Source organism: Euleptes europaea, chromosome 1 (assembly GCF_029931775.1).
Source record: "Euleptes europaea isolate rEulEur1 chromosome 1, rEulEur1.hap1, whole genome shotgun sequence".
NCBI lineage: Eukaryota > Metazoa > Chordata > Lepidosauria > Squamata > Sphaerodactylidae > Euleptes > Euleptes europaea.
In genome coordinates, this window is record NC_079312.1 from 69,093,927 (window position 1) to 69,117,851 (window position 23,925).

A 23,925-nucleotide genomic window follows, 5' to 3' on the forward strand; every position below is an offset into this window, starting at 1 on the left:
AAATTAATAAAAGTCCCCGCAGAGACTTATAGCGGTTTTCAGGGTTTTTTTTTTAAACCGGATGTTTACACTGGGTCTCAGTTCCCCCTATCTCTATGATCCTCCCTTAGGTCGCTGGTTCGTAGCCGGTTGGGTGGACTGAGCTAACTAGGGATTTTGAAGAGGGGGCGAAGGGGAAAGGACCAAACCGCGAAGGGCTCCTGTGATGTGAGGGACTTTTCTGGCCATGCGACAAAGAATTCGATCCCAACACCATTTCGAAGCGGGGGCGGGAAGAAGCTAAAATCGGTTTTCTGACGAGGGTTTCCGTTTCTCTCTTTCGGTCCCCCCCCCAATATTGTACACGATGGTAGCGCCTGAGGCGCGCTTTGTTTTTTTGGCGGTTAATCCAGAGAGCAGAAATACCCCAACGGCGGAAAGCCGCGTAGAGGCGAGGGCTGGCGGGCGGGTAGGTGCTGCGCGCGTCCCCCGGTTCGGTGCCTCGGCCGAGGAAGGGCAGAATTACTAACATGGTCTTGTCCTGGGTACTTTTCAGCCCATACTGATTGCATTTGCCCGAATCGCTAGATAGTCACAGCGAATCCAAAGCAAATAAGCGGGCTCCAAGGAGAAGAAAAAAATTGCACAAAAACAGCAATCGTCAACGGGGAAAATAAAGACCTGCTTCCCCGTTAATGAGTGCTGTTTGGGCTCAATATATGCTAGTGGCATGCATGTCTTGTAAATAAGCATGCTGTTTGTATTACATCATCTGTCTATAGTCAAAAAGGGCAAGAGTCCAGTAGCACCTTAAAGACTAAAAAAATATTTTCTGGTAGGGGATGAGCTTTCGTGAGCCACAGCTCACTTCTTCAGATACAGCTAGAATGTGAATCCATCTTAAAGACCGATGGATTCACATTCTAGCTGTATCTGAAGAAGTGAGCTGTGGCTCACGAAAGCTCATCCCCTACCAGAAAATATTTTTGTTAGTCTTTAAGGTGCTACTGGACTCTTGTCCTTTTTGACTACTGCAAACAGACTAACACGGCTACCCACTGTGAATTATCATCTGTCTATATATGCATATCAATAGGAGATTCAAATGGGACTACCCAAAAAGAAGGTCTACATATTTGGGGTGACAGACCTAGGAATTCCCTAGTTCTTAATCTGCTGCCTCTTCTGATAGAACACAATATTGTTCTTTGCCCTACATTTCAGTACAGTGCTCAAATTGTGAAAAAGGTAGTGGGCCATTAATAAAACCCACAAGTACCACCTCCTGATTCCCCTTAATTTGAACCTCTTCTACTGGTTCTTAAAAGCTGCACACGCCAGCTTTGTTTCCATAGTCAAATGTTGCTGGGGCAAACTTTTAACAGTTGATGTGAGGTGTCTAGTCACTATTGCCTTCTTTTAAATTTCCCTCTAATGAGTTTGCTGCTGTTCAAAAAGATGGCTTATATTCAGTTCTGAACATTTTAGGGTTCTTAGGTTTTTGGGAAAGGGGGGGGACATTTTTTTTGCTGATTTCCCCCTCTTGTTACAGCCCACTTATCCCCTCAAAATTTTATTCCTGGCAGGAGGGAATCGACAAAAATCGCTGCCTCCACTAAAACAAAAATGCAAGTGCCTTTACATTTTTAGAATGCTTGGTTGGATACAGGGCATTGTTGATATGAACATAAGTAGACTGCCTTTATAGTACAGGTAGAGTATCCCTTATCCAGACATCCTATATCAGGACTATCCGAAAACCGGACCGTTCTCGCCGGCATGAGGTTAGATCTATACTGCCTGCTTTCAATGTTTCCTCTAACCTAAAAAATAAAATACAGTGTAGGTGGAGACTGAAAGCCTGCCATTGTTAGTTTGTTTGTTGTTGCTCTTGTTCAACAGCTGATACAGGTATTCTGGTGAGCTAGTTATAACTTTGCTTTCTGATGGTTCAGTGTACACTAAAAATATTGTTTAAAATTTAAAATTACATTAAAGTGTATATAAAACATACATGAATCTGTGTCCTATCCCCAAGATGTCTCATTATGTATATGCAAAAATTCCAAAATTTTCCAATATATGGAAAGATCCGAAATACAGACCACTTCTGTCTGGATAAGGGGTACTCAGCCTGAAGTGACATCTGCAGGAGTACAAGTGCTTTCTTGGAGGTTATTTTTCTGGAATTTCCAAGTAAGTATGCCGAAGAATGCAGCCAATAGATAGATTTCAGCTTTTTAAGCCATGGAAGTATGTTAGCAATTTTGATGCCTCTGTGCGACAATCGAAGTCAGTCCATGTGCATTTACTGGTTAGGATCCAAAGAGTTGCTTTAGTTGTGTTTCTTACAGTTTGAGTCCATTCAGTGGGACTTCTGATTTTTCTTCTTCTTTTGCATAACAGACTGCAGTTGCTATATAGCAATCTGCTTTTGAAAGTGGCCAGCCATGTGACACTGTAGAACTTAACAATGAAGAAACATAGATGCCAATAGTCTGAAATTATTTATGCAGTTCTGTGGATTTCAGCCATCAGATATGAATGCTTCTTGGGTCTGAGGACTCTCAGACACAGTAAAACCAGTTTTAGGAGACAACATCACTGAAAGGTCTTGGCGTCTATGTACTGACTCTTGGCCTTCTAGGGCAGGGGTCGGCAAACTCATTAGTCAAAAGAGCCAAATATCAACAGTACAACGATTGAGATTTCTTTTGAGAGCCAAATTACTTAAACTATATAGGTAGGTACACTGTTTATTAACTTAATAAACTTTAATTAAAGTTTTAAGTCTTAATTAAACTATAGGTACACTGAATAAAACTTGATATCATACTTAATGTGTGTGTGTGTGTGTAAAATGCCGTCAAGTCCCAGCCGACTTATGGCGACCCCTTTTTGGGGTTTTCATGGCAACAGACTAACAGAGGAGGTTTGCCAGTGCCTTCCTCTGCACAGCAACCCTGGTATTCCTTGGTGGTCTCCCATCCAAATACTAACCAGGGCTGACCCTGCTTAGCTTCTGAGATCTGACGAGATCAGGCTAGCCTGGGCCATCCAGGTCAGGGCATCATACTTAATAGTGATCTTATTTATTGATAAAAATTAAATTGTAAGTCCCTGCCATTTCCCCCTCCCCGTCCGGAGTCCTCGTCTGGAGGCGTGATCTACCGCCATAAAAGCCTATTGGTGGACCTGGCCTCCGGCTGAGTCCCATTGGGAGGCCAGGTCTACCCATTGGCTTTCTTGACAGTAGACCTTGTCTCCGGAGGCCCATAGAAGCCAATTGGTAGACCTGGCCTCTGAAGGGGGACTTTCCCCCCCTCCTCGGAGTCCAGGTCTACCGCCAAGAAAGCCAGTGGGTAGACATGGCCTCCCAATGGGACTCAGCCGGAGGCCAGGTCTACCAAAGGAAGCCCGCCCTGCCCAACAGCTGATAGGTGGGGGGGGGCAGGAACCGCCGAGCCGCCCATCCAGCAGTCACGCGGCTAGAGGGGAGGGGAGGCTTTAGCCTCCCAACCATTGAGGGCAAGGGAAAGGGGGACCCAGCCATTCTCCACGGCAGGGGAGGAGGAGACAGCGCACCCGCTCTATCTCTCAGGCTCACTGGCTCCGCAGCCTGGCTGCCGGAGCGAGCGGGCGCAAGAGCAGGGGTTCTGAACTAAGTTCGGAGAGCCGCACTCAATGGGCCAAAGAGCCGCAGTTTTGAGACCCCTGTTCTAGGGCAACTGCAGATGAACCATTGGTCTGAGCCACCAGGGCCGTTCTTTTGTTCATAAACAGATAAACACAGTTACTGATGACCCAGTGAGATTTGGAATGGCCTATATTTGCTGGAGATAAACTAATACTATAATCTTTTAACATCTGGTATGTTTCGAGAATGTTTTATTTATTTGGAAGTATAAGCCTGGAATATATATTGGCATGGGGAAGGGGAAAATCTTGTTTCAGTATAACTTCTTAAAATGTAACCAAAGTTGCATGTCTTGCTTCCAGGTATCCAAGTTTATTTATGCCAGATATATTTCTTTGTCATAAGAAATATATGTCAAAATCCAGTTTATTGTAGGTACTACTTCCTTTTCAATAGACACTCGGGAACAACTGCTGGTTGAGTGTGGAAATAATAAACTTTAAATAAAAGTTAAATTCTCATTATTACAGAAATGATATTGTTTGCCTAATTTCTGTTTTATGCTTTTTATGTTAGCGAATTTGGTGTCTGGGAAATGAATATCAACACTCTTCAGGTTTATGAAGATGAAATCCAGGCTTTGGAAAAAGAAATTAAGATGTTAACAGAAGAGTATGAATGTAATCAACATGGGTCTTTGGCTTATTCTAATGGGAAGACAAAGAAAGCCACGTATGCATTTAATTTTTTTTTCTGTTTGTCCCTTATCTTTTGGGGGTTTCTTTTGTGTTGGCCTTCTTTCTGGTTAGATGATTTGTTGAGTTACATACATCATTGAATGCAGGGATTTAATATTTGTGAGTTTGTATATATGCAGCTTGATCAAAGGCATGTTTATTTAGAAGTAAGACCCTACTCAGGTAAATGGATATTGGGATCCCTGAGCTTGGTGTGGACAATCTAATGCAGAGAGCTGCTTTTATCCTATATGCATATACTGTGAAATGTAGTTTTAAAGAGAAAGTGTATCAGATTCCTTACTGGGAGCCAATACATGTAACTGTTAGGAAGCAGGTGCTTTCAAATTGGAAATGCCTTGGAGTTTCTCCATTAGATGTACTTGCAACAAGTATCTATTGTAAAATGAATGAGTATACTTCAATATTCTTTCCTAATTTTCTTCAAAAGCTCTGAAATTCTAATTTTTGGAGCTAAAATCACCACATTAGTCAAATTGTTTTGTGGAAAATTTAACGCAGGTTATAGTTTAAAACAGCAATTACTTTATCAATTCTGGTGGGAATAGCTTTGTTACACTATTGTAACAAAACAAAAAAGAATCTTTAAGGTGTAAGAAAACTTAGTAGATTTGTTTAAGTACACGTTTTTGTGAGATATACCAGTGGTTTTCAGTCTGTGGGTCAGGTGGGTTGTGGAAAGTCACCTTTTGGGTCACTAGCCTCACCTATATTGTACATCACTGGTCCCCAATGTGGTACCTGCCGATGGGTTTCCTGGTGCCCATTTACTTCTTCTCCTAATCATCTCTTTTGCAAAGTGAATAACCAGGAGAACCAAGGAGGTATCACCTTTGTATCTGCAGGGAGCACCCATTCAGAAATAGCTGTCTCCATCATATAACCGCTGAACATTTTCTGGTTGACACCAGCAGCCATTTTGTGATGTGTCCACTTCAAATTTTTAAAATTCCAAGAGTGCACACAGGCTCACCAAGATTGGTATACATGTTTGGAGAGAAAGGGTGCCATGCCTCCTGCCTCTCTTTTCATGCTTCTGTCTTAGTGGGTCACATGCTCAGTGGTTCTGAGATCTGGTGCCAGTGTGCTGCTGAAGCAATGTGAAAGAGATTTCTTATTTTCTCAATGTTAGCTGTCATTTATTGCAGGAAAACAGTTAAAAGAACATTCCAAGAAGACCCCAAGCAGTATTATGCTTCTCCAGATCTGAAAACTCAGCTTGCTTTACTAGAGTCAGACTTCTCATTCCTGACGAATTTTACAGGCATCGGGTTCAAAAACTATTCTAAGAAACTGTTGGAGAAAAGTAAGTGTTTTTCCCAGTGCAGTAAAATTTCATATAAAATATTTCACAATATTTGGATGTTTCTTCATCAGCATTGTGTTTTATTGCATTAAAAGTATGGTGGCAGAAATTTCATAATTATAGTGATACACTAATGTAACTGTATTAGGGATATATGTGGATAAAAGGTGAAAACCAAGTAATCTAAGCAGAAATGGTACAAATTGAAATTGTTATAGTTCCTTCAGTGGGATTATTAAAGTAGGTGATGGATCAAGGCAATAATTGCATTTTCATAGGCATTTCATGGCTACAATAGAAGTGAGTTTTGGGGAACACATGTCAGAGAATTTAAGGATTGTCTTGCTGGATGAGACTAGCGTTCTGTCTCATGCATTACATTGTCTTAAAAAATGGCCTATAAATGTCCTTGGAAAATGCAAAAAGCTGTATAGAAGCCATCCCTGATCTCTTGCTGTTAGAGATACTGTCTTTTAATAATAAGTTTTCATTTTCAGAGATTGTAGATGATATGCTGGTATTATTCATTAATTTAAATAATTATTTTGTCTAATTTTTTTTTAATTATTTAAGAAAATGAATTCCACGGATTAATTAAGCATTATGTATACCTTGAACCTAAAGTGAAAGCATCTATACATCTAATTCCCAACTGTGCCCCCTGCCTGCAGATACCTAAATCCTGCAGATACCTAAATCCTCTGACCCTCAACAGGTTTTTTTTGCAGACTCAGGGGGACCCCCTGGGTCTGCAGAAAAATCTGAAATTAACAATAAAATATATAGGGGGGGGGTTAAATCCCACCAAATACATTTGCGTTGTCTGTGCACATACAGGCTGGCTCAGTGGCAGAGGCGAGCTCCAGCAGCCACCCTGGGCTCAGAGGTGGCGGTGGATGTTAGCAGCCGTTCAGGGGCAGCGGTGGATGCCAGCAGCTGCCCTGGCCTCAGAGGTGGCGGTAGAGGATGTTAGCAGTTGCTCTGGGCTGATGGTGTACACTGGTAGCCATCCCGTGCTCAGCAGCAGTAGTGGAGGGGCCTGGAGCTGCTCCAGGCTTGTCAATGGGGGGATGGGATTCCTTCTGCAAGTCTCCCCCCCCAGTAGTAAGTAGGAAATCAGGTGTGGGAAATCAGCTGTGATGACAGAGGGATTCCCACACACACACAAATATTGGGGGTCCTGGCTTGTTTTATTCTATGTTATGAGCGAGAGAATATTTGGCTCTTCACTCTTTCAGCAACATTGCTCATAATTTTTATAAGCCGTTGTGATCCCTTTTATCTAATAACCCACCCCCTTAAACTTTTTGTAATAGGGAAGACGCTATTTCGTCAGCCCCCTTAGTTTCAGTTACCATTTGTGGTGGTTTCCAGCCTGCAGTCTTCCTCTGGAATTGATTCATTGGAATTGCACAGAGTTCTGAAGTATGGACAGCCAAAATTTTAAATAATGGTATTAAGATTCATGGTTTGACGTGCAATCTAACCAGAGCTGCAGCCTTCCAAAACAATTGACTTCAATGTACTTAGAAGGGAGTAATTCTGCTTAGGAAAGCACAGACAGACAGATGTGATAGTGATTTGTGTTGAAGGATAGGGGTTTTTTTATTTACTGTGATGGTTACTTGCTACCTTATTGTAGTATTTTATGTAAATTTTATGTGGGGCTGTTACTGAAAGTAACTTGGAAACTTCACATTGTGAAAAATGCATTATCCTCTTGGCTGTGGTAGGGTGCTTTTACAACAACTGCACTGTCTGCCAGTTCGCTTCAAGGTTTTAACCATTAAAACCTCGGAGCCACATATCTGAAGGGCTATGTTTCCCCATATAGACCGGCTCACCAGCCTAGATCAGCCTCCTGGTAGAATTTCTTCTTTTCGGGAGTTACATTTGTCTTTTGCAACATGATTAAAACAAAAACAGATTGCAAAGGCTCCAAAACTGGGGGAATAGTTATCAAAATGACAAATGAAATTCATTGTGAGTAAGTGTAAAGTGATGCATATTGGGGCAAAAAATCCCTACTGCACATACACACTGATGGAATCTTTGCTGGTAGCGACTGACCAATAAAGGGTGGTAGTGGGTAGTGGATGAAACGGTCAATCAAGTGTGTGGCTGCTGTGAAAAAGACAATTCTGTTCTGGCCATAATTAGAAAAGAAATAGAGAATAAAACTGTCGCCATCATATTGCCCTTATATAAATCTGTGGTGAGACCACACTTGGAATACCGTGTACCATTCTGGTCACCACACCTGCAAAAGGATGTTGTAGAGCTTGAAAAGGTACAGAAAAGAGTAACCAAAATGATCAGGGGGTTAGAGAAGCTGCCCTGTGAGGATCAGTTAAAATGCTTATGTTGGTTTGGCTTAGAAAAAAAGACAAGTAATGGGGGATAAGATAGAGGTCTATAAAATTATGCATGGTATGGACATGGAGAAGTTTTCCTCCTTCTCTCGTGATACTAGAACTCGGGATCATCCACTGAAGCTGAAGGGTAGGAGATTCAGGGTGGACGAAAGAAAGTACTTCTTCACACAGTGCATAGTTAAATTGTGGAGCTCACTGCTACAGAATGTGGTAATGGCCAACAACTTGTTAGGCTTTTAAAAGGTGGTGGGTAAATTCATGGAGGAATGGCTACCTACTCCCTCCAGTACCAGAGGCAGTATGCCTCCTTATATCAGTTGCTGGGGAGCATGGGCGGGATGATGTTGTTGCAGTGTTCCTGTTTGTGGGCTTCCTAGAGGTAGCTGGTTGGCCACTGTGTGAACAGAATGCTTGACTTGATGGGCCTTTGATCTGATCCAGCATGGCCCTTCTTAAGTCATCTTATTGACTTAAGATCAAGGGAAGTAATACTACCACTGTATTCTGCATTGGTCAGACCTCACTTGGAATACTGTGTCCAGTTTTGGGCTCCACAATTTAAGAAGGATGTTGACAAGTTGGAGTGTGTCCAGAGGAGGGCAACCAGAATGGTCAAAGGTCTGGAATCCATGCCCTACGATGAGAGACTTAGGGAGTTGGGTTTGTTTAGTTTGGAGAAGAGAAGGTTGAGGGGAGACATGATAGCCATGTTTAAATATTTGAAGGGATGTCATGTTGATGAGGGAACTAGCTTGTTCTCTGTTGCTTCAGAGACTAGGACACGGAGTAATGGATTTAAACTAATAGAAAAGAGATTCCACCTAAACATTAGGAAGAACCTTCTGACGGTGAGGGCGATTCGACGGTGGAATGTGCTGCCTTGGAGGGTGGTGGAGTCCCTGTCTTTGGAGGTCTTTAAGCAGAGGCTAGATGGCCATCTGTCGGGAGTGCTTTGATTGTGGGATCCTGCATGGCGGGGGGAGGGTTGGGGTCACTGGGGATGTGGTGGGAGGTAGTTGTTAATTTCCTGCATTGTGCAGGGGGTTGGACTAGATGACCCTGGTGGTCCCTTCCAACTCTATGATTCTATGATTTCTTAGGATGTGGGATTTTTTAAAAAAAAATAGGGCTATAATTTTTATTATTTTATGGTAATTATGTTGAATTGTTTTATTCTTGTTGTATTTTAAATTTTGAAGCTGCTTCATATGTGACAGAAGTGGGCCATCAATTTTAAAGTCAAGTAGATAATCAATATCAATGTAATCACTAATTTTTAAATGCCTGGAGCACAAAGAAATGACCCTAGTTAAGGTGTCAACTTCCATTTTCTTTTACTGTAGATGAAATTGAAACTGCATACAAATATAGACTATCAGGAAATTGCCAGTCAGTGCCGTTTCAGTTGGAATTCAAGCTCACGAAAGAAAATCAGGTACTGCAAGAAGATTATAAGAATTTTGAATAATATTAGTGTTTGAAGAACTCTATATACAAACTTTTAAAAAGATTTACCCCCTCCCTTTTTAAAAATATTGTAGCAGAAGAGTAGCTTTGGGATGTCTGTGTTTTAAAAATATATTTATACATTACCTCTGTGCTCTACAGTGAGCATATATATATTTATTTTAAAAAGGTAAAGGTCCCCTGTGCAAGCACCGGGTCATTCCTGACCCATGGGGTGACGTCACATCCTGACATTTACTGGGCAAACTTTGTTTACAGGGTGGTTTGCCAGTGCCTTCCCCAGTCATCTTCCCTTTACCCCCAGCAAGCTGGGTACTCATTTGACTGACCTTGGAAGGATGGAAGGTTGAGTCAACCTTGAGCCGGCTACCTGAAACCGACTTCCGTCGTATTTATTTTAGTCAGCATTTAAAACCTCGTGTTTGGATTTGTAAAGCTCTTCTTGTCTTTCCCCTATTTCTTTTAAGTGTTTGTATGGTTTTGATTTTAATTTTGTGGTTTTATAATGGAGCCATGTTTTATGAATGTTGTGTACTGCTTTGGTAGGAGGGGCGCCTGTCAAAGCATGCATACCAAGACCCTAACAGCAAATAAATTGCATTTTCTTTTTTCAACCACAAGATGGCATTTGGATACAGATATGTAATCTCTATTTCTTTAGATTCAAAATTGCCTGTGGTACTTCAGCTGTTTTGTAGAAATTTTACTGATTTAGCACTATGGAAGACTTTTACAGTGAAATATGCAAATCCTGTCATGTTACTTACATACTTTGCTAAATTATGAGTGCACAAACAGCAGTAGTTTACTTCAGTAATAAAGCACTTCCAGTGCAATCCTAAATGCAGATACACCCTTGTAAACCCATTGTCTTCAGTGGACTTAGAATGGACTCTTCTTAGGATTTCACTGTTTATCTCTTATTTTGTATTACTATTTGTTACTCCTAGTAGGGAATGAACTAATGCTGTTTCTTGCAGTCTTGTTTCCAGGGTGCAACAGAAAACAATGGCTATCCTGCAGCCCTTTGCAGAGTAAAGGGGTGGACTGAGAATTCTACACACCTGTTTTTATCAGGAATTATGTTGTTGGTTCTTGTAGGTTATCCGGGCTGTGTAACCATGGTCTTGGAATTTTCTTTCCTGACGTTTCGCCAGCAACTGTGGCAGGCATCTTCAGAGTAGTAACACTGAAGGACAGTGTCTCTCAGTGTCAAGGGTGTAGGAAGAGTAATATATAGTCAGAAAGGGGTTGGGTTTGATCTGAGTATTGTCCTGCAAAAGTATTGTCCTGTAAGTATGAAGATAATGTGCTAATGAGGGTATGGTATGTTAATATGGAACCATTGTATCCTGAAGTGATCTGTTAATGTGTGTAATCCAAAGCTAATCTGTATGGCTATTGTTGAATGTTGTCTTTGTCTGGAGGTTTTTCAGGGCAGGAAGCCAAGCCTTATTCATTCTTAAACTCTCCTCTTTTCTGTTAAAGTTGTGCTGATGTTTATGAATTTCAATGGCTTCTCTGTGCAATCTGACAAAATAGTTGGTAGAATTGTCCAGTCTTTCAGTGTCTTGGAATAAGACCCTGTGTCCTGGTTGTGTCAGTCCATGTTCAGCCACTGCTGATTTCTCAGGTTGGCCAAGTCTGCAGTATCTTTCATGTTCTTTTATCCTTGTTTGTATGCTGCGTTTTGTGGTCCCGATGTAAACTTCTCCACAGCTGCAAGGTATACGATATACTCCTGCAGAGGTGAGGGGGTCTCTTTTGTCTTTTGCTGATCGTAGCATTTGTTGTATTTTCTTGGTGGGTTTAAACACTGTTTGTAGGTTATGTTTTTTCAAAAGTTTCTCCATCCTATCAGTGACTCCTTTAATAAATGGCAAGAATACCTTTCCTATGGGAGACTGTTTTTCTTGAGTTTTCTGATTTTTGTTTGGTTTAATGGCCCTTCTGATTTCATTCTTGGAGTAGCCGTTTGCTAGCAGTGCGTGATTTAGATGATTAGTTTCTTCCTTGAGAAACTGTGGTTCACAGATCCGTCTTGCACGGTCCATTAATGTTTTGATTATTCCTCTTTTCTGTCGGGGGTGGTGGTTGGAGTTTTTGTGTAAGTAGCGATCTGTGTGAGTTGGTTTCCGGTAGACCTTGTGACCTAACTGAAGGTTTGTTTTACGGATGACAAGGGTATCAAGAAATGGGAGTTTACCCTCAATTTCCTTTTCCATGGTAAACTGAATGTTTGGATGGATGGATATTATTAAGATGGCAGGAGTATATCGTATACCTTGCAGCTGTGGAGAAGTTTACATCGGGACCACAAAACGCAGCATACAAACAAGGATAAAAGAACATGAAAGATACTGCAGACTTGGCCAACCTGAGAAATCAGCAGTGGCTGAACATGGACTGACACAACCAGGACACAGGGTCTTATTCCAAGACACTGAAAGACTGGACAATTCTACCAACTATTTTGTCAGATTGCACAGAGAAGCCATTGAAATTCATAAACATCAGCACAACTTTAACAGAAAAGAGGAGAGTTTAAGAATGAATAAGGCTTGGCTTCCTGCCCTGAAAAACCTCCAGACAAAGACAACATTCAACAATAGCCATACAGATTAGCTTTGGATTACACACATTAACAGATCACTTCAGGATACAATGGTTCCATATTAACATACCATACCCTCATTAGCACATTATCTTCATACTTACAGGACAATACTTTTGCAGGACAATACTCAGCTCAAACCCAACCCCTTTCTGACTATATATTACTCTTCCTACACCCTTGACACTGAGAGACACTGTCCTTCAGTGTTACTACTCTGAAGATGCCTGCCACAGTTGCTGGCGAAACGTCAGGAAAGAAAATTCCAAGACCACGGTTACACAGCCCGGATAACCTACAAGAACCAATGAACTCTGACCGTGAAAGCCTTCGACAATTATGTTGTATTCCTGAGCTGATGATATTATCTCTTCAAGCATCTCTGTGGAAACAGCAGTAATTACTGTTGGATCTAGTAGGAGTAATCAGACAGTGAACTAGGAATGGTCAAGTGCTAAACCTTTCAGTGGAGGAAATACAAAAACAGTAAACCGGCAGTAAACTGCCACTGTTGCACCCCAGTTATTTGTTACACATCTTACTTCTGGCCCACTTAGATGTGCCCATGAGCCTTCAGGCAATTTTGGTGTGCACGGAATTTTTCCAATGTTGAAATATATTGCTCAAATAGATCTCCATGTGAGCACGAGTCTTTTATGGGGACTCAGGACTGTTGGGATGGTGGGGGGTTGGTGGGTGTGTATACACACACAGTGGACTCAGATGCTTGCATTTACAATGTCCTGCATTTTAGGGCATGTAGCTTCAGTTCTTCAGTTGTTTTAATTAGTTTGTTTTGAGGTTTGGTGGTCTGCTTTTCTTTCATTCTGCCCTTTTGGAATGAAAAACATATAAAAAGTATTCCATGTCATACCAATGTCCTGTTGATTATGGTACTCATTGCTGCTTGAATTCTCCAGCTGGCACATATCACACAAGTGCCTAGGAATTGTGAAATAGGAGTCATTCCGTGTTCCATTCGCATATTTTACTAGGTGTTTGCCCTAGAAAAGACCAAGATAAAGGAAGAAGAAACAGGGCATTTTTGGAATATTTTGAGCTGCAGCAGAAGAGGGGAGATGAGAAAGTCATGCTCCTTTGATGAAAACCCTTCTGTCTGTCAAAAAGCTCTAGAGCAGGGGTCCTCAAACTAAGGCCCGAGGGCCGGATCCGGCCCCCGGAGGGCTTTTGTCCGGCCCGGGGACCAAGGAAGCCAGTCCCCCCTTGCCCCCCTCCCCAGAGCTTTTCTGGGCTTCCTGGCTGTGTACGCACAACTGGAAGCCTCCCTCCCGCCCTAGTCGCCCCCTTCCCTGCTCCCTCTCCAGCCCAAAACCCCTTTCCTGGGCACACAAGGCATATTGCTGCTTTGCGTGCCGCACGGTCGCCCCCTTCCCCCTCTCCCTCCCAGGCCCAAAACCTCCTTTCCTGGGTGCGCGAGGCGTCTTGCTGCCTCGCACGCCGCCCAGTCGCCCCCTTCCTGTCCTGGCGTTCCTGTTTTGGCCACAGTTGGCAGCGTTCTCACGGCTCGGGCCTCTCTCTCCTCCTGGGGGTATCCTTGTGGCCTGGAGATAATTGTAGGGGCCCCTTGGGAGGGCTGGGCATATCTCCAGGGAGAAGAAAAAGACTTGTGGCCATTTATGCACAGGAGGTTTTGCCTTGGATTTGCCGCTCTGCAGATGCACATTTTCCCCATCCGAATTCTCAGAACTCAAAAGTAAATTCCCACCCCACCCCAGGGGAGAGTTTGGAGAATTCGGATGGGGAAAATGTGCATCTGGAGAGCGGCAAATCCAAGGCAAACCCTTCCATGAATAAATGGCCTTGGTTTTTACATGCCAACTTTCTCTACCACTAAAGGGAGACTCAAATTGCCTTACAGTCCCCTTCCCATACCCTCCCACAACAGACTCCCTGTGAGGCAGGTGGGGCTGAGAGAGTGCTAACAGAGCTGTAACTTGCCCAAGGTCAGCCAGCTGGCTTCGTGAGTAGGGGTGGGGAAACCAACCAGGTTCACCAGATTAGCCTCCGCTTCTCACGTGGAGGAGTGGGGAATCAAACCCGGTTCTCTAGAGTCCCCGCTCCAAACCGCCACTCTTAACCACTACAGGGGGAAGGACCGGGCTTGTAAGGAGGATGCTTTTCCGGAGAGCCCCCTCGTGCCGCCGCCTCCTCCCCAGCAACAGTCCGGCCCCCAACAGTGTTTGAGGGACAGTGAACTGGCCCCCTGTTTAAAAAGTTTGAGGACCCCTGCTCGAGAGTATTCATCCTTTGGATTGCTATACACTTTGTGTTGCTGTGCTATAATGATTTAATGTATTTGATCATATTTTGTCTATTGAACAATTAGATATTCAAATACCTAGGACTCTCAGTATTTGGCCTTTGGATCAGATTTATTACATAGTATTTATACACATATTTCATGTACATTGAGATGATTTTAATGATTAATTAGTTCATGTTAATATTTTCTGTTAAGTTTTTATAACATAACATTTTGTCTAATATGAAGCATTTATTTTTTTCAAACCAGAGTAACAAAAATGATTATGCTGTGGTTACTGATCTTAACATTATAATAGAATCTGAGGAATCTTCTGATTTAAGCAAGCTTGTATCCAGGTAAGACTCTCTTAATAATATAGAGGAATGTCACATGGGCGGTACATTTGATTGATATACTTAATTGGTTACTGACAGAAATGTATGTACAGTGTTATAGTCTGTATGGCTGAGAATGCTAAATTACATAACCATGCCTTTTGATATTAAAATGTGAATAGCTAGTTCACTTTTAAGATACTGTGTTTTGCCAGCACACATACATATTTGGAAATGTTCAGCGTTCAAAGAAGTGTTATTTAGCTTTAGTCAATAGTGCTATATGAATTTTGTGTGGTGGTGGAAAGTGTTGTCAAATCACAGCTGAATTATGGTGACCCTGAAAGGCAAGGGTGTCGAACTTATTTGTTATGAGGGCTGGATATAACATAAATATCACTTGGTTGGGCCGGGCCATGCCTCGCCAACCCAGATCAGGACTGGGCTGGTGGTGGCTGCCTTGGCTGGCTTGCGGGCTGGATAAGAGCTCTCAAGGGGCCGGATCCGGCCCCAGGCCGTATGTTTGACACCCCTGCCATAGAGTTTTCAAGGCAAGAGACATTCATAAATGGTTTGCCATTGCCTGCCTCTGCATGGCTGAGAAAGTTCTGAAGAACAGTGACTGGCCCAAGGTCACCCAGCAGGCTTCATGTAGAGGAGTGGGGAATTGAACCCTGTTCTCCAGTCAATATTTGTGGTTGCTGCTGACACTTTTCCTTCCCTGAGTCCTGTGCTTCCTGACCTTTTACTGTGATTTGGAAGCTTTTGACTTCCACCAAACCACAGTGTAAAATGAGCGATTAATTCTGCCCTTCTGTTAAAGTGGGGGGGGGGCAGTTTGCTTATTCAGAATATTTATACTATATAAATATGATAACTGTAAAAGCAATGAACACATCAGATAAAAATTAATGCTATTTTAATATTCTAAAAACAGTGCAACATAAAATCTTCCAAAAATACTGATGGCATAATAATAGAGCAGCTATAAGCCTTTAAAGAAAATAAGACCCTTAAAAGGTCTGAGAAGAATGAAGGCTCTTCCTGGTGCATACAAGATGGTATGCTTGGCACTGCTTGAGCCTCTTGCAGAAGTGAATTCTACATCCTGGGCACCACTATTGAAAATTCCCTTTCTCTGGTGTTTAGTTGTCTTGCCTCTGTTAGTAGCACACAGAATAGGGCTTCTGATGATGATTTTAAGCAGCAGGCAGGATCATGTGGGAGAAGACAGTTTTTTAGGTACCCAATCCCAAACTGTGTAGATCTTTAAAAGTAATAGCTCTTAGAATTCTTTCTGGAAACGGACTGGCAGCCAATGGAAAGATTTTACAATTGGGAGGTGTAATCCTTGTAACTTGCACCTGTTAGTAGCCTAGACACTATATCATGAACCAGTTGAAGATTCTGAACAGGTGTCAATGGCAGCCACACGTAAAATGTATTGCAGTAGTCCAACCTAGATTCAATCAGAGCATGAATAATTGTGGCCAAGTCCTGCCTCTCAAGGGAGGACTGCTGTAGGTTAACCATTCAAAACTGGTTAAAAATGAGATCCCATATTTTAAATGTTTTGTCCCAGCACCATCTTCTGGAGTTGGTCTTTAAGGTACAACATAATAATATAAGAGACTTGCTGGATCAGAACAATGGGGAAACCAAAAGGGTTGAGCTAAACACTATCTAATATAACAACCAATAAATCTATTTTTATTATAATATTGTGTACAATGGGCCATCGAACCAGCATCCTGCCTCACACAGTGGCCAAGCAGATACCCTGGAGAGCCAACACAAGGTCACCATTTATGCTTTGGAGTATTTGCCGCTCTACAGACATATGGTTTTCTGATCTGAATCTTCAAAACCCTATGCATGGGTTCAGTTTCTTGCCCCGAAGAAATTCCAGGAGGAGCTGGAGTAAATTTTATCAATGAAGAAATCACCGTGAAAATGTGGACTATCAGAGTCCCTCCCCCCTGAAAACACTACTCTGATTAATTGGCTGCCAAGGTTGCAAGCCATGGTGGCGGTCGGCCAGCACCTCGTCGGCTCCTGGACACCAGAGAAGGACATCTATGAAACGGGGCGGGCGGGCAGCGGGAAGAGGCAGCGTCAGCGTCCATGGGGTGGGGAGCTGCAGCATTTTTTGTTTGTTTTACGGTGCTGTTTTAACTGAACCTAAAATATTAATAAATTAAGTGTTTCATCGTTAAAACAGCACCGTAAAATAAACAAAAAAACCCTGCTGTGGCTCCCCGCCGGAGACTTCCTGCCCCATGGCCGCTGCCGATGCCTTACTGGCCCAGCAGCCTGTCCATACGTCACCAGCCCCCATTTTCTCCATTCCCAGAGATGTTAAGATGCTGCTGAAATTGATAAGATGCCTAGGGGCAGGGGAGCCGGCTCCCTTACTGAGATCTTTACACTCCAGACAAAAATGGCTTCTCTGGGAAGGGTTGAAAGGGTGGGACAAGCGGGAATGGGTGGGGGAAGAGAAACCCAAAGTTGAGCCTGTTCACAGAAATCGCCTTGATTGGTTTCACTTTGGGATCAAGGCAAAATTTAAATTCGTGATGAAACAGGTTCGTGAAACCACAGGACAATTGCAGGACAGCCACAAGGTGACCCTGAAGGACGGAGAAATCATGAATAACTCAAAAGAAGCCCTGGGGTAGTTCTGTGGGGATTGCGTGGCTAATAACCAAGCATAAATGGCCAAAGTCTGAGGCCTTCACCTGATGTTGTCTCCCAGCACTGGTATGCAGAGGTTTCCTGTCCCTGAATATCGAGGTGCCCTTTAGTCACTGTGGCTAATAGCCACTGATAGAGCTATCCATAAATATGTTGATTCCCTTTATAAATTAATATATCTGTGTGGCTTCTGGCACTTGTTCAGTAAAGAAAGATTTCCTTTTGTTCATCCTGAATATATTTCACATCAAATTCATTGGGTGACCCTGAGTTCAGGTATTTTGGAGAGGGCAGAGAAGTTTTCTTTGCTCTCTCTATCCCCTGCATAATTTTATAAACTTCTATCATGTCCTGCCTGGGTCTCCCACATCCCAGTCTGACAAGTTGGTTGTTTTCTGCTCAGTTAATTTCTCCTATATTTAATTCCTCACTACCCTCCCCATTCCTCTTTTACCACTGCTGCTTTTCTAATCAAAGTGGCAGCCCACATGGCTGTTTTAAGTAAGAAAAAAGATATCCAACCACATGTCTCCTATTTTGGCCTTTAATTGGACCATTCATGGATACTCCTTATCTTGAACAAAGAGCTAACCTCAAATAACAGGAGAATACTGAAATTAGATTAATAGCAGTTTAATAGACATTTTGTGGTAGGTGGTAAAAGAAAGCTGGATATGCTACATAATATATACAATATACAGTTAATGATACAGCAAACTAATATTCTTATTGTGGGTTATTTGTATTCTCTAGAAATTTTCAGCTAAAGACATGAGAAATGGTAGTGGTTGCAGTATGCAGCAGACAGACAACATGGTCTCCAAGAAAGAAAGAAAGAATGAAAGAAAAGGGAGCCAGGGAAAAGGGATAGATGGATGAAAGGTGCTGTGAGAAAGGATGACTTGTAAAGGACTACAGTATTGTAATATATTTTATAGGAAAAGTCAGGGGCTTTAAGATGAGAAGGAGCTGTGTGCTGTTGGTGGGATCATTATTAAACAGCTCTCTTTGGGAGAGCTCAACACGTGCATATGGGTATGTGGAGGCAGGGGAGCTGCATTTCAAATAAAACAGCCTCACAAATGGGCCTGGTGAAATTCTAGGTAATGGCAGGAGTGGGGAATAAAAAATACCTAGTTGGCTGTCCTACATAGGCTGAAGACTCTATGGGAGGTTCCCTCCCTCACCCTGGCATGATGTTGGGGACAGGATGAACCTGAGATTGTGTGTTAAGTGCCACAGAATTAGTGCCTCGAGATGTCTGAGGAGAGATATCTGCATGAGTACATAAGGAAAGGGAAAATGAAGTTGAATTAATACTCTCTCCTTCCCTGTTTGCAAATTTTGGTTGGTTCTCCATTTGATGAAAGCTGCAAAAGTTTTTGAATTTTTTAAAAAACATTATTTTCCTGGAATAATGATTCATTTCCTATCAGATCAAATCTCATGGAAATCCAATGTGCACTCTCCCATTACACAAAGAAGCTAAAAACAGGGATACTGTTTATACACTGTGAACAAAATAAACAAGTCCTGCATCATTCCCGTATAAAGATGCCAGATTGCCTGCTCTGCTCCCATGCTCTTCCCTTCTCGCCATTGGTTCCTTCAGGTCTGTTTCAGCACGTATATTCCACAGCCAAATTGATGATTTTGTTTTCTGCCAGTAGCTGTGCAGATTGACACTTTCCTCTCACCTTTTAAAAAGATTGGGAGCATTCTGCTGCATTGCAATAGCTGTCAAATTTAAGAGGTACTCTCAGATAAGTGGTGGCGTATTAATTAAGATGGTTTGGTTTACGCAAAGTGATTTTAATGTGTTATTTTAAGGTGATAGAACCTCTATTTAACCATTCAGTTAAGAAAACTAAGTGCTCTTAAATTTTCTTAAGGGGGGGTTCAATTTTTTGCTGATTCCCCCTTCCCACCGCAGAACATTGAGCACCCCCTCCCCCATTTGTTCCTGGAGATCAGTGGACTCTCAGGAACAATACTGTGGTTTTCTTAAGTGGGTTGGGTGGGGGGTAGGAATCAGCAAAAACCACTACCCCTTAAGAAAATGCAAGTGCCCTGACATTTTCTTAATGTGGATGGCCAATGTGTTCATTTATATATGTTTCCTGCTAGGATTGAAACATCTCTATTGTTCTGGCAACTCCTACCTGATGGAATTCATCTGATAAATTTACTCTTTGATTACTTTACCACATCCAAAGTAGTGTGTAAAAGGTGCAGATGTTTTCAGAAGTGATAGTTTGGGAGTCCTTGTAAGATTTGCCTGTTTTTCATGATCACAGTAAACCTACTCATTATATAATTCTTCCCAAAGTTGCTTTTTGGTACTGTGAAGTATTTTTACTTGGCTTTTGTTTAGCAGTCATCTGAGATTTAAGTATCAGTAGTGTCCACATCTGGATTCAATTGAGCACTGCAAACATTTCATATTTCATATCAGTAGGGTGGGAGTGGAGGATGGTAATAGCAATTCCTACTATGGCTGAATAAGCTGTATGCTTAACTGCTTGGACAAAAATCAGCAATAACTTTTTGAAAGAGAGTACTTTGTTCAGCAGATGGGCGTCTCTCTTTAACCAACTTTTTTATTCACTGCATTGCTTCTTGAAAAACAATCTATTGCCACAGTGATACGTGTTCTCATAACATGGGGAATGAGGGGTTCGTCTACCACACTCATAACATCTAGAATTGATTTCTGCAACTGTATGTCTGTCTACTTGTAAAGACTGCCCTAAAACTTTCATGCGGAATGCTGCAGCAAGGTTAATGCAAAACGCAACATTTCTGAAAAAGCCGCCCTAGCTCTGGCTTCGTTGTCAAGTACAGTTCAGAGTGCGGACACTAACCTTTAAAGCCTGGGACTTGAGTGCCTGCAGTATCACCTTCTCCTATATGAACCTGCCCAAGTACTAAGCTGGATCAGAGACATGTTGACTGGAGATGGCCACAAGGAACGAGGCCTTCTGTGCCTTACCCTGTTGTTGATGCCCCTGTCTCTCTGGGATCTAAAACTTTGATAAGAACTGGGAGAATTCAAGGCACCTGGTGATTAGTCATCCCTCCTGCCCTTTTTGTTGATGGCTTTGCTTTTTGGTTTTTATTAACTTCTTATCCTTGTAACCTGCTGCTAAATTATGTGTTGGTTTATATTGTAGAGTCCCTATGTTTCTAATCTGAAGTGTTTTAAAAATGTTGACTGCCTCTGGTTATTTGTTGTTGCTGGTGGTTTTACTGATTATGATGGTTTTATTGAATTATATAATAATATTCTTGTATAATATCTCAAACACCTGTGGCAATGAGGCAGAATAAAATAATTTTAACAAATTTCTTGGGAAAATTGCTTATTGACCTTGGTAAAAATGGAATAGAAAGTCTGTGTGGCTTGTAATTGATAGAGGGTGGTTTTTTTGTTTTTGTTTTTTTGCATATGTAAAGTTGCAGTGTGTGTAAGGTGCCATCAAGTCACAACCCGTAGGGTTTTCAAGGCAAGGGACTAACAGAGTGGTTTGCCATAGCCTGCCTCTGCCAGGCTAGCCTGATCTCGTCAGATCTCAGAAGCTGAGCAGGGTCGGTCCTGGTCAGAATCTGGATGAGAGACCACCAAAGAATACCACGGTTGCTATGCTGAGGAAGGCAATGGCAAACCACTTCTGTAAATCTCTTGCCTTGAAAACCCTACAGGGTCGCCATAAGTGAGCTGTAACTTGAAAGCACTTTACACACACACAAAGTTGCAGTGCTATTAATTTTGTAATGTGTTGCCTTTGTGACTAGGCTTATTCTGACTGACCAGCCGTGGAACTTAGCAAATTTTAATAAAGGGTATATGAAGAAATTGAAAAATGAAATGGTTTTAATCAAAGGAAGAATAATGCTATGCCTAACCACAGACCAAACTGTAGTTGTTTAAGATATTTTAATATTCATGTTCAAGTGCATTTCTCTATCTTAATGGGACAAAACTGTTAGAAGGGGTGATAACCTGTAGTGTTCTGATTTTGTTTAGAAAGCATTGTGTTCGCTGTTATTTCTGATAAATGTTATCTGCTAGATGAGGTGCTTTTAACTCTGAGGACCTCATTTGTCGCTTTGAGCAGAATATTCTAGCTTTGAACAAATCCTGTAACTATTGAGATATTGAAATAAAGATATGTGTTCAGTGTTATAGTCAAGGACCTTTTGGCACGATCAATTAAAGCATGCCCCAGCTGCACAACTGTGATATTCCACTAAATTCCACTTCAATGGCAAGAGTTTGATAGAGGAAGCCTGTGCGTAATGACTGGGGAGATAGTATGCACATCCTTTAAAAATATCTGGCTAGATAAGCTCTGCAGTGTGGGAGGGGAAGCATACCAGGCCTTTCAAGATGAAATCGTCCACAAAAATCCAGCCCTAAACCAAATATTTTGACAATGATGGTTATTGCTTCTGAGAAACAAATGCTCTTTTGAGAAACAAATACTGTACTCTAATTATGTGGAAGGTTCTTTAAAACAGAAATTCTGTTAAACTGATCTAGAAAGAAGTGTTTACCAAAGAAAGACTATTATTTACCTCAAAACCTCATACATTGTTTTCTAGGGTTGAAGAGAGTGGAAATCTTTTGCTGTTTTTCAAAAGCCTCTCCTGCTTTTCTGAGTGGTCTGAATATCGGAAATGCACTTTAGCCCATTTCAAGGTAGTGTTTTCAAATGTTACATTCTCTAAACCTTCCTGTTACAACATTATCAGTGGAGTTACGGAATAAGCAAAATGAATGAACTGTGATGCATCTGTTTTTGCAATTATGATTGATTTAGTGCATTCCAATGCGTAATTGTGTGCAGAGTTTTGGGTAAAATAGTAACACATTTATTCCCGCTGGGTTTTGTGCTGGTTGCAGAATGATGTGGTGCTTCAAAACAAAATCATTTTATGATTGTCTTGGCAGGGAGTTGGATCCTCTCACCATCTACGATTATATGAAGTAAAAATGTGTATAAAATATTACTAATTTGTGGGTGTCTTTTAAAAAAGATCATTTATAACATGGCAGAGATGAGAAAGAGTAAAATAGCTTCATTCCTGCAGTTGAAACAGAATGTTATGATGATGTTATAAGTGACCTACAATTTGACCAGAAACATAGTAACCTGGATAATGAAAAGGAGCATGTTCTTCAAATTAAGCTGCATGCTATCTCCTTCTGGACCACTTGAGAATATTACAATTAGGTGTTATAGCCCTGTTCACATGATTCATTCAGGGTATGGGTGTGTGTGTGTGTGTTTAGAAAATATATATGCTGCCATTCCAGAGAACCTGCTTGAGGTGGCTTATGAAACAAAACATGAAAATTCATAACATAGCATGAAATCATTAAAAATTAACAAGCCATTAAAAACCCTGCCAATAAACAGCATAAAAGCTTTTAGCAGCCTAAAATGATTCTCATAAAGCAATCTGCAGCCTTGAAGCAGCATTGTATAATTGTTAAAGAGAGTTGTACTAGAATCTGGGTGACCCAGTTTTGAATCCCTACCCTGCCGCAGAACCTTGCTGGGTGACTTCGGACCAGGCACTCACTCAGCTACTGCACCTCACAGGGTGGCTGTTCTGAGGATAAAATAAATAATAATAATAAAAAATACGGGCAATGATGATGTAAGCCAATTGGGGAGAAAAGTGGGTTATAAAAGTAAATAGGCAGCATGTAAAAACAGTTCTAAAAGATCAAGCCCTCAGTTAAAAGAAAATAATTTTTTTGGCCTGATGCCTAAAAAACAGCAGGCACCAGGTGAACTTAAGGGGAAGGGTATTTCACAGGTGGGTTGCCACCCCAGAAAAAACAGCTTCTCTAGTCGCTACTTGCCTCACCTCTGCAAGCAGAGATGCAGAAAGCCGGGCTCATGAAGAGGATCTTAAGCGTGGAACTGGACCGTATGGGAAGAGGTGGTCTTTCAAGTAATCTGCCACCAATCCAGCACTTTGAATATTGCCTGGAAACAAATGGGCAGACAGCCAGTGCAGGATTCTTCAGCACATGGGTGATATGAGCCCTATCCTTGACAGTAGCTGCATTTTGGACCACATGAAGTTTCTGGGCAATTTTTAAAGGCTGCTCCATGTAGCACACATTGCAGTATTCTAACTTGAATGTTATGAGTATGGATCGCCATGGCTAGGTCATTCTTTTGAGGAATGGTCATAGCTGATGCATCAGGTAGTATGTCATGTGGAAGGCCTCTACCTGAGATCCTGAAGAACTGCTGGTAGCCACAGTAGACAATACTGACCTTGGTAAACCAATGGTCTGACAGTATAAGGCAACGTTATCTGTTCATATGGTTTGGTTTAAAAGGAAAAATTCTGTGTCTTTTATTACTGCAAGGATGGGAGTATGGGATACAAGCAAGGCTTGAGTGACATCTGGAGTGGAAAGCAATCAATAGCGGGATGCTGGAGTGGACAGCAAGACAGACTTGGGAAGG

General features: G+C 41.8%; 1 protein-coding gene across 1 annotated transcript in view; it reads left to right on the forward strand.

Moving 5' to 3' along the window:
• The first annotated feature begins 4,199 nt into the window (after positions 1–4,199).
• The window catches only part of CENPP (centromere protein P), a 191,992-nt gene continuing 172,266 nt past the window's right edge, over positions 4,200–23,925 (forward strand). The window contains exons 1-5 of the mRNA XM_056851124.1: positions 4,200–4,348; positions 5,523–5,680; positions 9,399–9,490; positions 14,670–14,758; positions 22,037–22,133. Coding sequence (XP_056707102.1) covers positions 4,212–4,348; positions 5,523–5,680; positions 9,399–9,490; positions 14,670–14,758; positions 22,037–22,133 — 573 coding nt within the window. The 5' untranslated portion in view covers positions 4,200–4,211. The remainder of the gene's footprint in view (positions 4,349–5,522; positions 5,681–9,398; positions 9,491–14,669; positions 14,759–22,036; positions 22,134–23,925) is intronic.